The sequence below is a fragment of the Podarcis erhardii genome (genome assembly GCF_964252035.2).
Source record: "Podarcis erhardii genome assembly, chromosome: 2".
NCBI classification, from domain to species: Eukaryota; Metazoa; Chordata; class Lepidosauria; order Squamata; family Lacertidae; genus Podarcis; species Podarcis erhardii.
The window spans coordinates 40,557,980-40,574,882 of record NC_138498.1 but is presented as its reverse complement, the minus strand read 5'-3'; the positions used below and the strand labels follow the sequence as shown (position 1 = coordinate 40,574,882).

The 16,903-nt window shown below is 41.4% G+C and overlaps 1 protein-coding gene across 1 annotated transcript in view; it reads right to left on the bottom strand.

The window, feature by feature from the left end:
• Positions 1 to 16,546, bottom strand: part of COX10 (cytochrome c oxidase assembly factor heme A:farnesyltransferase COX10) — a 92,824-nt gene extending 76,278 nt beyond the window's left edge. Inside the window, exons 1-4 of the mRNA XM_081848773.1 lie at positions 16,401 to 16,546; positions 13,467 to 13,590; positions 12,558 to 12,882; positions 7,917 to 8,041 (exon numbers count right to left, since the gene is read on the bottom strand). Coding sequence (XP_081704899.1) covers positions 7,917 to 8,041; positions 12,558 to 12,882; positions 13,467 to 13,559 — 543 coding nt within the window. The 5' untranslated portion in view covers positions 13,560 to 13,590; positions 16,401 to 16,546. The remainder of the gene's footprint in view (positions 1 to 7,916; positions 8,042 to 12,557; positions 12,883 to 13,466; positions 13,591 to 16,400) is intronic.
• Positions 16,547 to 16,903: the final 357 nt, after the last annotated feature.

The window sequence follows — 16,903 nt, the reverse complement described above, 5'->3', positions numbered from 1 at the left end:
AAGATCTACGACCCACACTCATATACACTGCAAGACAACACTCTGTGGTGGCACCTCATTTGTGGAACTCTCCCCCAAAGGTGATACCGTTGCCTTCCTCTTCAAAGACCTTTTGGCATCACCTGAAGATGCATCTTTCCCTACCAGGTATTTGGGTGTGGAGATTAGTGATCTCTATTTTTATGCCTGCTGTTGAACTGCTATATGGTTGTATATACAGTGGTGCCCCGCAAGACGAACGCCTCGCAAGACGGAAAACCCGCTAGATGAAAGGGTTTTCCGTTTTGGAGGCGCTTCGCAAAACGAATTTCCCTATGGGCTTGCTTCGCAAGACGAAATGTCTTGCGAGTTCCTGCGGGTTTTTCCCCCTCCCCCCCCTTTTCCTAAGCCGCTAAACCGCTTATCAGCTGATCCGCTGAAAGCCGCTAAACCGCTAATAGCGCTAATCCGCTAAGCTGTCAATGGGCTTGCTTCGCAAGACGAAAAAAACACTATACGAAGAGCCTCACGGAACGGATTAATTTCGTCTTGCGAGGCACCACTGTATATGTTGTTGGTTTTTCACCATGTTATTGTGTGTGGTGTGGGTTAGAATTTTGTTGGGGTTTGTATGCTGTATGCTGTCCTGGGACTCTATGGAATGAAAGACTGGCTAAAAGTGAAATAAGCAATCTCATATAAGTGAGTAGAAAGTACAGTCAAAAGGTTTACTCATGTGAACCTGCTCTGCTCAAACACCTTAGAAGAAAGTTTACCATCAAATCTGTTGCTGTCTAATTAGCATATTTCAATTATTATACCAAAACTGTTTTGTCTATGTATTGATCTTGGGTACTTGTGAATCCAGACCCTCACGAATAAAGTTACCGTAATTGAACAAATGGTACAGGAATGAGGATAACATACAAAATGTGGCCTAAGGGGTAGGAAGCATAACCTGACACTGGACTCCAGCTCCTTATTAAAAATGTGCTCCAGACTCTATGCTGGTTGGTGTGAGATTTTAACCAAGTCTGGAACTATTAATTTATGAGACAGCCATTATCCAAAGTGAAATTTCTAGAGACAAACAGTCAATGAAACATCTACTGGCAGTATTGTTAATGAAAGAGTTCCCACTAGATTAGAAGGAGGTGAGAAGGTAAATAAAAAATCAATTACTAGCAAAATAAAAAATGATGTAGTCATGCAACATCTACATTAAACTGCTGAGTGGGATTATCCAGAATGTGTATGTAGCTTGGGGTTCTTTCTGGATCCTTTGCTGTCGCTTGAGGCTCTGGTGGCCTCAGTGCTGCAGAGTGCCTTCCATCAGCTTCTGCTGGTGGCCCTTCTGTACCCCATCTGGACAGGGGTAGCCTAGCCTCTGTTGTCTATGCACTGTAAACCTCTAGGTTAGATTAATGCAACACATTATATGTAGGGCTGTCTCTGAAGACAGTTCTGGGCCCAATTCAAAGCTTTACATGACTCAGGACTGCAATACCTCAAGGACACCATCTCCCCATATGAACTGACACAGACCCTGTGATCATCATCAGAGGCTGGCGAAAACATTGCTCTTCAACCAGCCGTTTGGCTGATTAACATTCCATGGCATTTAAAATATGCTTGTGGGAGGGGGATTATTGGTTTGTTTTTGTTTTATTATGTATTTTGTCTCCTTATTTTGTACTTTTCTGTTATGTCCCATCTTCACGTGTCTCAGACAATCCTTAATTTAAAGAGGGGAATCTTCTATTAATTACTGTTCAAAAGAAAAGGGGAAGTTGTTCCCATATTAGCTGCATTCTGATCTTCTTCTGATTGATGTTTATTATGAGGGGAGAATTTTGCTTTACATTGTTTCTTACAAAACCAAAATTTTGTTAGAAGTTTTGTAATGCGAAGACGAAATCACCTGTATGCGCACATGCGCACGCACAATGGGCTTTCTAAGTTAATGCAGGAGGCTGCTCTCAGCTACAGTATTTTAAGAGGGTCTCTGCAGTGAGTTATCAGAGCCTGTTTTTTAAAATTATATAGGAATGCATCTCCCTTTGTGCACATAGACGCTATCAAGCAATGTTAAAACAGCAGTGTGGATATAAATAGCAGAAAAAGATGATGCAGTCCCACTTTACACCTCTGTTGCATACAGTGCATTGTTATGAAGCAGGTAAATTAGGCTTTTGTCACCCTGACTCATACCAGAAATGTTTGCCAGTACACACTCAAAACTCTCAGCAGCCATGCTGTCTCCAAAGTATACCTGGGATTCACAGGATTACAAGAAGCAGCATTAAACATTGACACGCTTCATATTTATAAATAAGCATGACTAAATGAAACAATTTGTGAAAAGGAAAATAACTTGTTACTTTCTCCAGTTTGTTTCTACAGCTATTTTTTTTCACACTTGCCAGGACATTTAATTCAAAATATAATGCATGCACAAAACACAAATGCTTGTAAAGGTTTCCCTCCTCCCTTGGTTATGCTTATTATCTGAGACACTCTCCTAACAACGGCACCCACTAATTTATAACATTCTTCCCAAGATCCTTTATCAAGTTTCAGCCACAGGTCAAATAATTTATGCTTTAGAAAGATGATCTCTGCATTTAAAATTTATTGTACTTGTGGAGGTTGGGTCTCTAAGTGCTCATCATTTTCGCAGCTCATGAAATAATACCATCACTGGTCAAACCATTCATCTTCAGTATTGAGGATTTCTTGATGCTCACCGATTTAACGGAGTTACAATTATGAATCATCGGACTAGCCATAACTTATGATCCTCACAGTAACCACTAATGAAGGTTGCCAAGCAGTTAAAATATCAAAGCAGCATATATCAGAACATTTTTGAGCACAGAGATAGACTTCCAGTGTTGCACTTCTCCTATATTTATTATATACTGTAAATTACATCATTGGCTGCCTCCTACACTGACAGCCTTGCACTCCAGAGCTTAAACACCAGGTTTTAATAACCACCACTTGGCAATCTTTTGATCATCAGAGGAAGATGAAAGGAAGCGCTGCCTGCTGCAGGCCGTCTGCTCAGTCAAAACAAAAGGAAACTTCAGAGAAAGACAGACAGAGATGCATCAGGTGTTAATCTCAAATGAACTATACAGAAGTCAAGCGCATTGGCTCTCCATTCTCTATTAATTTCAAAAAATTCCAGGCAGCTACAAGTTGTCTCACCATGCCATACACAGAAGAAAAAGCACTCACTTCCTCCGTGTGTGTGTGTGTGACAGCACATTGCTCAGAATCTCACAGAAGAGTTTCTCTAAACTAAATGAATCCAGTATTCAGATGTTTGTGGTTGTTCAAACCTTGTCTTTAAGCTTTTTCCCCTCCTTCCAAAGGAAGCAAAGGCAGTGAAGAACATGCTCCTTCCACGTTCTGTTGAAGACAGAAGGCAGTGAGCTGACCTACTCCCTCCTAATTAATACAATGTGGTTAGCTGTGTGGATTGTGCATTCCAACGCTCCAGCCGGTATGGACTGATAAGGCTTGTGACCAACAGGAAGCCCCATCAGTTTTCACTGGTTTCTTGCTTTGCTGGCACCCCTCCCGCAGGAAACCAAAACCACACCATGCGCCCACATAACTCAGATCTCTTTCTCTCTGGTCTGGCAGGTGGCCAGAGGCAAAACCAAGAACAAGCACCACTAACTGAATAGCCTCCCTTTGTCTTTCTAAGCTTCAACTAGGTGAAGTTCAGGAAGACTCAACATATCAAAATATTAAAATCCTGGTATTCATTCCTAACCTGGTCATCTGCAGTTGAGAATAAACAGAACAGATAAACAGAACAGATCCATTTCACGATTAATGGACTTCAGTCCAATGACTTCAATGGGCCTGCTCCAAGTCTGCACTTGTATTTTGCCCAGTGTAAACATAGGAAAAATCTTTTTCACATGTATCCAGGCATAAGAATCACTGTCCTTCAACTGAAGCTAACCTAACAGATGGCAAAAAACAAAATTAAACTATAGAATGAAACAAATGTCAAGAGCTCAACACCACAGTATCCAAGAACACCACCACCACACTTTCCTGTAGGAAAGAGATGCATGGAGCTTACCAGTTTGGCTAAGGAAGTGCTCCAGAGCAGGGAATTGGAACGAGCGCCACTTTGGACCTGTATGGTGTCTCAGCAAACCATCTCCAGCTGTCCTGCCAAAGTTGGAACTAAGATGGCTGCACAACCTCCAGGATGAACCCTGCACACCTCTGCAGCATCACGATTAGAGTATAACTGGGGCTCATCATGCTCACTAGAGGGAAATGGCACAGTTGTCATGGTGATCAAATTGTGGAAGCCTACATCTAGGGTTACATCTAGATCAAAACCAACACTGTGATAAATGAAATGGAATCTGAGGTATTGTTTCAAAACCGGAAAATATTTTTCTGTGTTTTGCACTAATTGTAGTTTCCAAATGGTCCGCAACAGGGCTTTTTTTAAATAGAAAATGAGGTTCCAGAGCTCTCCTTTTTTTTAGGGGGAGCACCCACCCAAAGTAGTTGAGCTTTCTTTAGGGAGAGCACCTGCTTGACCCAAAGCCGCAGGGAAAATTTTAAAACTTTTGCCACCAACCTACACCGCCATCGCATCACTGAAATCGCCCTGCCACCCACCACCCCTGTTGTGCAGCCCTGAGCGCTGTGCAGGGGAGTGAGACCACCACACTACAGAGCTGTCGGAACACAACTAAGAGGTGCTAGAACTCAGTTCCAGTGGGTTCCAGCTGAAAACCCACTGGTCCTCAAAGGGAAGCCCAGGTACAATGCATTTTAGTGCTGCCAGTGCATAGAGAGCTAGTCTAGGCTAGGCACAACCACCCATCTTCTGGCTTTTCTTTATTAATTTTAAGAAATGTTTATAAGAACAAAAATTAGCAAGCATTTTACATCAAATGCCAGAAGTACAGCTATTGCAGATGTGCAATACAATTATCTGAAGCACATTCCCCTTCCTGCCCCCCACAAATCAGAAGGGGTTAGTATATCATCACTTTTGATTTGTTCTCTTTCCCTGTGCGTTGTTTTCTTTAATTTCCACTGTAAGTTTTAGAAGTTCTATACAAGATATGCAATTCCATCTGCTTCTTTCTCAAGGTACTATCACTCAAACCTAACCATAGCAGTTTATCTTTCAACTACTAAATTCAAACCATTTTAAACATCCTGCTTTCATCTTTACAATCTTCTTCCACTTTGAACCATTCCACAGTCTCAGAAGAATGCACTTGACTTCTAAGAGGAACATGCAATCTTTCAATATTTCAATGTTGTACGTTTTGTTGTAAACAACAGTACACGTTTTATCTGCATGGCAGTGCCATAAATCAATCTCTGAACTCAAAAAAAAGATATTCTTTCTACATAAAGATCTGACACTATAAAAGCTTGATTTTCAGTTTTCATAAGGAGATCAGAAAACAGGTTTACAACCCTAAAATGGGTATTGAACTAAAGTAAAAGCAGGTTAGGTAAAGTGACTGAGACTGAGGAAAACATAATTTGCCTCCAGGATCACATCACAGGGTGGGATTTCCATTCCCCCCCCCCCACTTGTTTAATAAAACAGAAATGGGCAATTAATCATTGGGATTTCTTTCCTATTCTACCCCACCCCCCGGACTTGAGGGTGGTGCATTATATTACACATATACAAATCTTGTAGCTCAACAAACCTTTTGTTCAAGACTTTGGTGGAGCTCAGCTTGTTAGAGTGTGGTGCCGATAATGCCAAGGTTGCAGGTTCGATCCCTATATGGGACAACTGCATATTCCTGCATGACAGGGGGCTGGACTAGATGATGCTCAGTGTCTCTTCCAACTCTACAATTCTACGATTCTATGACTTTGTATTTGTCACTTGTTCAGTGATGTTGCCTCCACCTGCCTTGTTGCAAAAAGGACCTACTGCATCTATACTGCATCACCATAGTTGCAAATTCTGATATTATGTCATGTGTAGTTTGGCTCTTTTGTGATGCCAACATCACACGAAAGTAATTTGTCACTCAGCCTCAGTAACAACCAGTAACCTACTCCACAGGTATATTTTGAGGGAAAGCACAAAAACTATAAAGGCTCACATACACTAAGTAGAATAGAAGCATTGCCACCCAACCCCACCCCACTCACCATTTCCCCCTCTACCTCTTTCCCCCTTTCCTTCCTAATGTAACACTAATGTCTCACAGCAAATGAAACTGATCTGTAGAAAACGCAACTGGAAAAAAGAGACATTGCATATACTTTTGTAAACTAAGAAATATGCTTTTTAAAAAAACTATACAGTGGTACCTCAGGTTAAGAACTTAATTTGTTCTGGAGGTCTGTTCTTAACCTAAAACTGTTCTTAACCTGAAGCACCACTTTAGCTAATGGGGCCTCCTGCTGCCGCCGTGCCGCTGCTGCGCGATTTCTGTTCTCATCCTGAAGCAAAGTTCTTAACCCAAGGTACTATTTCTGGGTTAGTGGAGTCTGTAACCTGAAGCGTCTGTAACCTGAAGCGTCTGTAACCTGAGGTACCACTTTACAGTGGAACCTTGTGTTAAGTACTGTCCTCCTTGCAAACGCTTCGGGTTACGAGCTACGCTAAACTGGAAGTAGATGCTCCTGGTTGCGAACTTTGCCCCGAGATGCGAGTGGAAGTTGCATGCTGGCAGTGCAACAGCAGCGGGAGGCGCCATTAGTGAAAGCGTGCCTTGGGTTATGAACGGTTTCGGCTTAAGAAAAGACCTCCAGAACGTATTAAGTTCATAATCGGAGGTACCACTGTAAAGGCTCTGTGAACTCTGCCCTATACACATGATTAGTAGTATTACTACTACTAAAAGCCAGTTCTATTTCTCTGTAACATCTGAATCAGGAGAGGCCATGCAAACCCTGGACCAGTGCCTGGATTCAGTGGTTGAATGACAGCCAATGAACCAACCTCTAAAGATGGACTTGCTGTGGGTAAGTCCGAGTTCGGAAAATTAGTCCACTCCTTGCTTTGGATGGGGTCATGCTCTCACTGAAAGAGCAGGCTCATAATCTGGGAGCACTTCTGGATCTATATCTGTCACTAGAGGCCTTGGTGGCTAGGAGTGCATTTTACCAGCTTGGGTTGGTAAGACAGCTCCAGCCATTTGTGTATCGGGATAGCCTAACCACTGTTGGCTATGCGCTCATAACTCCAGATGGGATTACTGCAATGTGCTTATGTGGGGCTGCCCTTGGAGCTGCAACTAGTGCAAAAGGTGGCAGCTTGATCACTCAGTAGGGTGGAATATCACAATCAGATTACACCACTGCTGAAAGAATTGCACTGGCTGCAAATTAGCTACCAGGCTAGGTTCAAGGTGCTGTACTGGACTAAAAAGCCTTATGCAGCATGAGAACAGGGTACCAAAAAGATCATCTCATCCCCTACATACCCAGCTGACCACTATATTCTGCATGAGGGCATCCAGCTGATACAAACCTATCCAAAGGTCCATTCCACAGGATCTCAGAATTGCACCTTTAGCATGGCAGCACCTACCCTTTGAAATTCCCTCCCATTATAAGGCAGAAGCCTTATAAACCATAGTTTCAAGAATGTACACTTGAATTTTCCTCAGTTCCCCCCAACCCAGCACTGTGTCTATTTTGTTTATTTTTACTACTGCTGCCAAAATATGTGAAGTCTTTGGGAGCCAGAAAAACTGCTTGCACCCCAACTGCCGCTTTTATACCATCAAAAGTAGCACCACTTTGACAAGGCTTTAATGCTGTCTTAACTCGTGTTCCCAAATAAACATGTTATGCTTGATGTTCATATTTTGATCTATCATCACACAGGAACTGCAAAAATGAGTAACTTTGTATATTCATAGCACTGAGCTGTGAAGACAAGATAATGATGAAGGACCAACCTGGTTGATGGAATTAGCAGCACAGGACGATAGGCCTGTTCCAAGGGAGGCAAGCAGGAAACACGTTAGGTCAAACGGTACAGGTGCCATTGCAAATCCAGCTGAGGCAGTACTTACAACCAGGGCTGTAATGCAAACACACACTTTAGTACCAACATGTTAATAAAATATATCACTTACAGTTTTGCAGCTGGAACCACTGCATATCAATTACAATATTATAAAGACAACTTCACAGACAACTTGAGTTTTTCCAGCTCTGAGTCATCCTTACTCTTTTTGATAATACTGCCATGAAAACAGTGTCCTCCCCCCTGCCTCATGATTAAAACAGGGGAAATAGAAAAAGCTGCTCCTGCTCTCAAAAATATGAGGGTGTGTTCCCATGTTGGCACATAGTAGTATGCTCTCTGCACGTGGCCTTTAGCAACTTGCCTAGGGTGAGTATCAATTTCCACCAAGCAACTAGGCATATTCCCATAACCAGGAAGCTAAAGTCACATGTGCAACCACTATCACATTACTCAGCTCTCTCTTCCACCCTTCTAGCCTTATGACAGTTAAAAAACAGCATAATGAAAAAATTAAGGCTGAAATTAAATAAAGGAAAGATGGAGGTGGAGAGGTAAGTCAATGGTGGTGCCAGAAAAAAATCACAAACGACATATTTTGCTGCCTTCCTATTTGAGTTTTGTCAGAAACACTGGGTTTCCATTAGTAAAGGTAAATGCCTTCCTTTAAATTCTGACAAGAAGTTTTAATTAAATTTATCAGAGCAAATACTCAAAATCTATTTATTTTAACAAAACACCAGTTCATTTATAGAAGGAGGGAGGGGGAGCTGTCTGTATGGCATTATCATTACAATGACCCTCAAAGAAGTTCTAACATACTGTAGCCAGTGTTCTAATTAAAGTCTCCATTGATTTCTCCAGATTAATTTCAGGCAGTCATTTCATTGCGACTTATCAGGATCTCATTAAAAGCAGCTGCACTACATTCTCATTTATCCAACTGGAATAGATTATTTCTGTAAGCTTGCCCAGTATCCCACACTCATAAAACAAAGTTTATGCTGTCAAGTGCATCATCAGGGCCTTGGCTAAAGCAAGACCTAGAGACCTTCATCTATGCCTTTCTAACTTTTAGAGCTGCCTACTATAAAGTAGAGTGGGTGGGGAGGTAAAACTCTGGGTGATTTGAAATAGATCAGCAAAGATTTCAAACTTCTAACATTGCTTGATGGTAACAAAATGACTCTTCCCAGCAAACCCTACATTTTACTGCTCAAATGAAAATTGGAGTTGGGGCAGAAGTTAATTTTGAATGAAGAACTGTGATCTCAGTTCAGTTATTGTATTCAAAACAAAATCATTGGTTCAGAATTCTTTAATTCTTTCTCAGTCCTCCCTTAAGTGCATTAGCTTCATTGCTGAGCCCAGGTAGAGGTCCTGGTTTTGACCCATGACATCTTAAAACAGCTTGAGAACTCGGTACCTAATGGAATGCATCCTTCCATATGTACCTATCCATACCCTAAGGATAGGGTGGGGCAGCTAGAGACATGGCTGGATTGCCTGTGCAATCAGGTTCCCCTTGAGGAAGTTGATCCCTGCAGCAAGAAGGACTGAAGTCACCACCCATCAGCTAATGGGTGGCAACTTCAGGAGTGCTTGGGGAACTTGGTCACACAGCCAATACCTGCAAAAAGCAGCTACATCTAGATGTAAAAGTGGTTACACCTTTCCCATAGACTCCAAACTTGAAAGGAAAAGAGTCTGCAGATTGCACATTGACAGCTAAAGTTAAACGTGATTTTTTTTTAAACAAACATACTCACATTCTACTAGTTTGTCATATACTGTACGCTAAAAAAAAATATCCATATATGCCCATCTCAAGGTTGCTTATGACTTTCCAATAGTGGCAATAAAATAAAAACCCAAACTCTTAGAACATTTAAAATATAGAAAATTAAATTTTAATCCCAGCCTTTTTCATTTGAGCTTTTAAAATGAAATCCCTACGCTAAACTTCTATGCTAAAACTAAGCTGGAGAAAAAGGTGTGTTTCTTATTTAATTTGTGGGGGAGGAATTTGATCATATTACTGCAGGTTTTAATATTTCCCCAAGGAAAGCTACCATTCTCCTAAAGCGCTTGGCATGAATGTTTTTCTCCTTACATTCTCACACTTTGTTCACTGAAACACTAAATATAAGAGTAATGCTAGTGGTAGGAGACTCACCAATTTGTTTACTTAGTAAGCCTAGATTTGTTTGGAGTAGTTATATATGTTTCATTAGAGGTTACAGCATGAACATTAAAAAGAGGCTAAGTACTTAAAGCATTCTTGCATTTAACAGTAATTTGAAACAAATGTTCGTAACACTTCTTGCAGAAACTAAGCAGGAGCCCTAAAAATAAAGCAGATTGTGATGCTATGTTATATCAGGGAACTTTTGGAGGAAGAGAAGCTGAAGTGCGAACTCTTTTATTTTGCTTCCTCTGTGCATCAAGAAAAACAATTCTTTATGAAACTACAATATAGTACCTATCAAGAATCTGTAAAATCTATGGAATACCTTTGGTGGAATGTGCACCACTGCAAAGTCTAGGAGTACTATATTGTATTCTTGGTAGGAGAACAACAACTAAAATTAGAGCCGCCTAGAAAACCAAACGTTTTGTAACCAGTATTAGGGAACGAAATAAGATAATGAGTTTTTTATTAAAACGTCTAGGAGATTTAAATGTTTAAGAACTAATTTCTGCTCTCAGTAACTCAATTAAATAAAGAAGCATTCTATCAATGAAGCAAAATATAAGACAATGCTTACTCTCTATTCAGACTTTACAGTACTTGGTATAAATAACCCAAATTCCTAAAAAGTGAACACACAATATTCCCAAGCTTCAAAACAATTACTTCTTTTGAATGTTCACTTGTCCTTAGGCACCAGGGGAAAACCTTCCTCTTCAACCAGGCCATTGGGTATTAAAACAATATATGGCTTTTTAATGGTGTTGGGGGGGGGAGTGTATTTATTTCTGTTTTTGTTATGTTTTGCATTTTGTTTTTGTGTGTTGTAAACTGCCCTGTGATCTTTGGATGAAGGGCGGTATTTTATTTAAATTAATCAATGAATTAAAATTGTAATAGCCTACTTGACCCATGTGAGGCACATTATTAGCATCTACGATCATCATCCACTATGTGTAGCAAGTATATTTAGTTCTAAAATTCAACCCACACAACCGCTGCAAATATGGGTTCTCATTTATGCTTATTTTGGGTTGTGCCAAGCTTCCCTGCCTGATTTGAGGTGATTACTTCCCTTCAGCCTCTTACATACTCTTTAGCAAAGGCCCTCCCAACCTTCCAAAGAGGTTTTGCAAGGGGAAACAAGTAAGAGAAAGATTGGTTGTGTGAGTTGCCATCTACTTGTGTGACCACTGGATACAGTGCTTTGATTTTGTATTAACAGATAGATTGCTTACACAATTACTTGGCCTGAGACAGTCTCAGCTTAAGGTACTGAAACTTTAGGTTTGTTTAATCAAGGTTAAACTGCACAAAGAAAGATATGACTTATGCTGGCAGCACAAGCAATGGATACAAACTAAGTTCCCTTGTGCCTGCACAGCCAAAGGTTACACCAACATCAGGTATATTACCATGCTGTAGTACCCTGGTTATACCTATCCAGAACAGGTGCAAGGGCAAAAAAATGGGCACCATCAAAGGTCAGGCAGGGAAGTTTTAATTTCTTTTTGCTCTTAATTTCTTTTTAACATTTTATAATTTTATTGTTTGGATTTTTGTTTTTATACTGTAAACCACTGTGATATATCTTGATGATGCAGTGGTTTATAACTAAATAACAGGATTTAGAGTCACATGCTCACCCAAATCTTATTCACTCAGAAACAAAACATAACGAACCAGCAAGAAAGGTGTTTTAAATTAATGCACTCTTAAAGAGCTCTGCAGAGAGCCAAAAAGAATTCCCCCTTTCTGCCACGCCATTTTCGGAGCCACGATGGAATATAACTGCCCATTACTGCACACCAGCAGCAGTATATAAATCCACTCATGCTAGAAAGCACATAGCATAGAACTCTCTCTCTCCACATCACTTTGTTTAAGGGAACACTGGAGAAGGGGGACTTAGCCGTCTGTTGCTTGCACAAAGATGGAAGGGCATATTAAACTTGGGTTTTCTAATTTCTTCTCTAAAACCTTGAACACACTCTGCTTGATAATTCCAGGTACAAGCACACAAATAGAAATCTCTGCTCCACTCCAACTCAGGATGTAAAAAAGGCAGCTCAAACAGGTAATAAAGGAAGAACTCCTCATATCAGAGTACAACTGCTTTATAGTACATGTCTCCATCTTCCTCAATTGAGTCACCCTCAATTGAACTCACCTTTCAAAGCCTGGCTACATGGCACATCCCAAACATGCATATTTTAGAGTAATGCCATTGAACTTTGCAGCCCTTACTTTTACAACAAGAATAGGAGAAGCATGCACACACACACACACACACACACACACACACGCGCGCACACACACACACACACACACACATATATATAGCAATAACCTACATCTCTGAAAGAATAACAATATTACCTGTAAGTTTGATTTTGGACAAACGAGCCAAAATGCCTGGTAAATCATCCAGCTCTAGTTTCATCTCTTTCCATTGTTTTTCTTCCTTGGATGCAGGTCCTACTACAGTTACTGTGCCTCCGGCGATTACTGTGGACTTCAGTGCTTCCGATTCATTAATAACTCGTTTCTCAGATAAAGGCGGCAAAAGAGGTGAAACCGATCTGACCTCATGGATAACCGTTTTTTCCTGACCTGAATGCTGGCCTTCAAGGAAAGGAGGTGCAGTTGATTCTGACTTCAACTTTGCTCGCTGGCTGAGGGCTTTGCTATGCTGTGTTACATACTGAAAAAAACAATATAAATTTGTAAAATAAAATAAACTACTTTATATTATAGATTCTGTGGGCCTATGAAGCTATGTAAGTATCTACAAATTTAATTCAGATTCTCAAAAGTTTTAGATTATGCAGTTTCTATCACATTGCTTGGATACATAGGTCACATTATCCCAAATATACAGAAAAGTGAAAACCTCTCTTGAGCTATTTTGGCCTAGAGAGTAGTTTTAATTTGAGCTGTAAACTGTTTATGCTGTTTCAACAAGGAAAGTTCTTTGTCACTGATATGCAACTAAAGCAAACTCAAGAGTAGACACAATGAAATCAGTGGATTTAAGTGCACTGATTTTAATCAGTCTATTCTGTGTATGACTAACACCAGATATTTATAGAAAAAAGCTTCACCTCACATCACTGCTATAATCACATTATTTATTTATTTTCCCTTCAAGAAGTTTCATGGAATAGTCTTTGTTTTCCCTTTGTAAGTAATGAATACTATTATGCGAGAAATCTATACAGTACAATGAATGCAGAGTCTTGATTTTCACTGCCTTTTGTAGCACTACACAGTATTACACCAACTTACCATTCGCTTGATGAAATTTAACTGTTGAAATGTAACTCCTCTTACTTTGGTGACCCTAAAGAAACAAGCAAACTTGCATGGCATTTGCTGCATGGCTTTTGTCTTGAAGGTGCTGGAAAAAGACCTACAAGCAAGGGGGGAAAGTCTGAATTTACTTACAATAGAGATTAGATTGAAAACTATTACAAATTCTCAGTTTCATCAGCAGGAAAAGATGCAAATGAAAACAGAGCATAAAACAAAAAATCCTTGCAAAATCCAAGGGGAAGTCATTCAGTGTTTCCTTTCAAACAACCGATCAAGCTAATCTTTTCCACTCCTGCTACTGCCATTGGCTATAAAACTGTTTATAACTAGACAAGCATCAACAAAATGGAATATTTACTTAAAAGTAGGTATTGCCCATTAAAATAGCACCAGAGTTGAACATTCACATCAGGAGAACATTTCTGGTTTTTGCACCAGCTGCAATGTGTGTGTTTATTACAGATCTTAAAAACTACAACTATGATATAAGACAACCATAAAACTTCATTTTTAATTGTCACAGTAAAAAGTCTCATGACAATAAAGGCAAACACTAAAGCAATGTTTATGAGCCTGGTGTACGTGCTTCAGTTCGTCAAGTCGACACATCACAATTCCACTGAATGCTCACTAAAAAGTAGCTTCTATGTCTGGAACAAACAATTTCATTTATTTAACATGCTTTTTTGGTATGCTTGCACAAGTTACTCAGATAAAGTATGCCTATTAACACACATTATTTTAAATAGGAAAAGTGCATATTCTCTCAAAGGAACACAAATCTTGAGTTGAAAAGAAAGTAACATAAATCCATGGTGAAGAGGGGGAAAAACCTTTAGCCACATACACATTTAAAGGAGAGAACAAGGAGAATGTAGAGAAAACTTAAATACTTCTACATAGTAAAACATTTTCTCTCTCTCCATCACAAAACCCCTGAACCTGCTGAACCTGTTTCCATTTTTATGCTGTTGTTTAAACTTTTATTGTAGGGGATGGTTTTGTTTTTAATTGTTGCAAGTCACGCTAAGCAACTGAAATACCGAAAGGGCAAGGGATACATTGTCTAGATAATATATAAAAGAATCAACATATTTTAAAGAAACACATGAGGCCAAAGGGGAAAAGTCACTAAGGAAGGTGTGCAGCATCCTAGCCAAATTGCCCCTTTCTTGATATTTTAAACCAGTGCACCAGGGAACTCAGAGAACAGAAGTTCATTTCTCCCCATCACAACATTAACTACAGCCCTGAAAAAGAGACACTAGTAAGTCTAAGTGCCTGAAGCTTTCTTCATTGCCATATTTCTGTGTAGAACTCTGCCAACATTTTCATTTACCTCCATGTGACACCCCTTCTTAAGGAAAATAGGAAACTGTCTTATACCAGGGTCAAACCATATGAGAGCTGTTACCCCTCTTCCTCTCAGACAGCTACAATTCCCAGTGTGGTTTAACTAACTATGCCAGGGACTGAACTTAGGGCATTCTGTAATGCAAAGGATGTTCTCCACCACTGAACAACATCCACTGCCAATGTCTTATCTACTTTCAGATCCACACAAATCTTTCTTTCAAATCCTCCTTGACCTTACCCTGTTAATCTTGCATTTTCATATCCCAAGAGATCTCTGACACTGATCTTTACACCTGTTGTTCCATCATCATAAACCATTCAAAGGATCTCAGCTCCTTCAAAACGATCCACCCTCTGTGTCTTATTGCCCCTTGTATCCTAAACTGTCTTCCAGAACTTTAAGGGATGGTGTGACTCTCCATTCTGCCAACCTCCTCAAAAATCCTTCTTGAGGCCTTAGACACAGCCCTTTAGTCTTCACCTCCCACTAAACATAAGCCTTAAAACATACAACTGAAATGAATGCACCTTCTTTCCCTGTGTATCCTTGCCACCATCTTTTCTTTTTGTTCAACTAAGATAGTACAGTATAGGAAAATAATTGAAGAGTGCATAAGCAGAGAAAGATTTTTCTCACCCAGCCTATAACAACAAAACCCCCAGCAAGTTATGCTTTTTAGCAAGTTGCACTTTTTATTGAAGGCAGCCCTGTATTGGGAAGTTTTTAATGTTTAATGTTTCATTATGTTTTTATACGTGTTAGAAGCCACCCAGAATGGATAGGGCAAGTCAGCCAGATGGGTGGGGTGTTGTTGTTGTTGTTGTCAGCAAACACAGCAGAAGAGAATGGGGGGCTGCTTTCTCCCCCAATGTTAGCTATTTATTTATTTATGTATTTATTTGGCACCACCTGTGTACACAGAAGTTACCACAGGCTTGTAATTTAAAACTGACACCATGAAACAGAAGCTGTAGCCAACAACACCAGCTTCAGCTCAGTAATCAAGCATACATGCCTTGGGACCCGTAAAGCAAACATTTCCATTTAGGAAAAGCAATCATATCTATAGCATTGTTGGGAGAAGACTGCTTTGGACTAGCTGCTCACTCTTTCGGCTCGGCTTCTTTTACCATCACTCCGCCTCTGTTCAGCGGGCAGTGCCCCTGCTTTGCACGTAGAAGGAAGGTCCCAGGTTCAGATGCCCAGGTAGGGATAAGGGAAGGCCTTGCCTGAAATCCTGGGCAGCCACTGACAGGCACCTCACGTAACATTCAGTAAGCGGTGCCACGGTCTGACACGGGGCAAGGCAGGTTCCTATGACCTAGAGTCGCCCTTCCGAACACACGGGAGCAGAAGCAGCCGTGCAAAGAGGAGAGGCGACAGGCAGAGAAGCCAGGAGGAGAGAGCCATTCCTTCTCTGGCACCTTCCGAAAAGGCGTTGCCCCTTCTCGCCTTATTTTGGCACCCTGCCCTCCCCTCCCTTCTTCTCCCGCCCCGGCGGAAGAGGCAAGAGCTCCCGGAGGTCCCCCCCCCCAACTTCCCTTTGGTACCTGCGGGAGCCCGAGGCGGTGCGCGACGTAGGAAGGGCAGAGAGCGGGACTCGGTGCCCGCCCTGCCCTTCGTTCCCCTCAGCACGGTTCCGTGGGCGCCGCCATCTTGCCCGGCATGATTGCCACCCGGCCGCCCTCCGGATTCCGCTTCACTTCCGCGGAGCTAAGGCGGGACTTCCGGGAGGTGGGCGAGTTCACCGCGCGCGGCTGGAGAAAGTCGCGTTTTAAGCCTAGGCGCGCGCGGCAGGCGGAAAGAACGGGCGGAGGTCGCGCGCTGCACCTGGCAGGTGCTTTGCTGGAAGCGCAGGCGCTGCGGTGGTGCAGAGCGGGTCCCTCTTCGTGCCCGGTGTCTCCATATATGCTTCAGCCTCGGGGAGGGTAGCAGTGGCTCCTGGCCAGCGGGAGAAAGCGAAGCTGCGCCTGTTGAACTTCTGCCCCTGATGTTAAGGACATCGTGGAAGAAAAGCGGGCCGACCACGCTGCCGTGTTTTGCGTTGACGGTC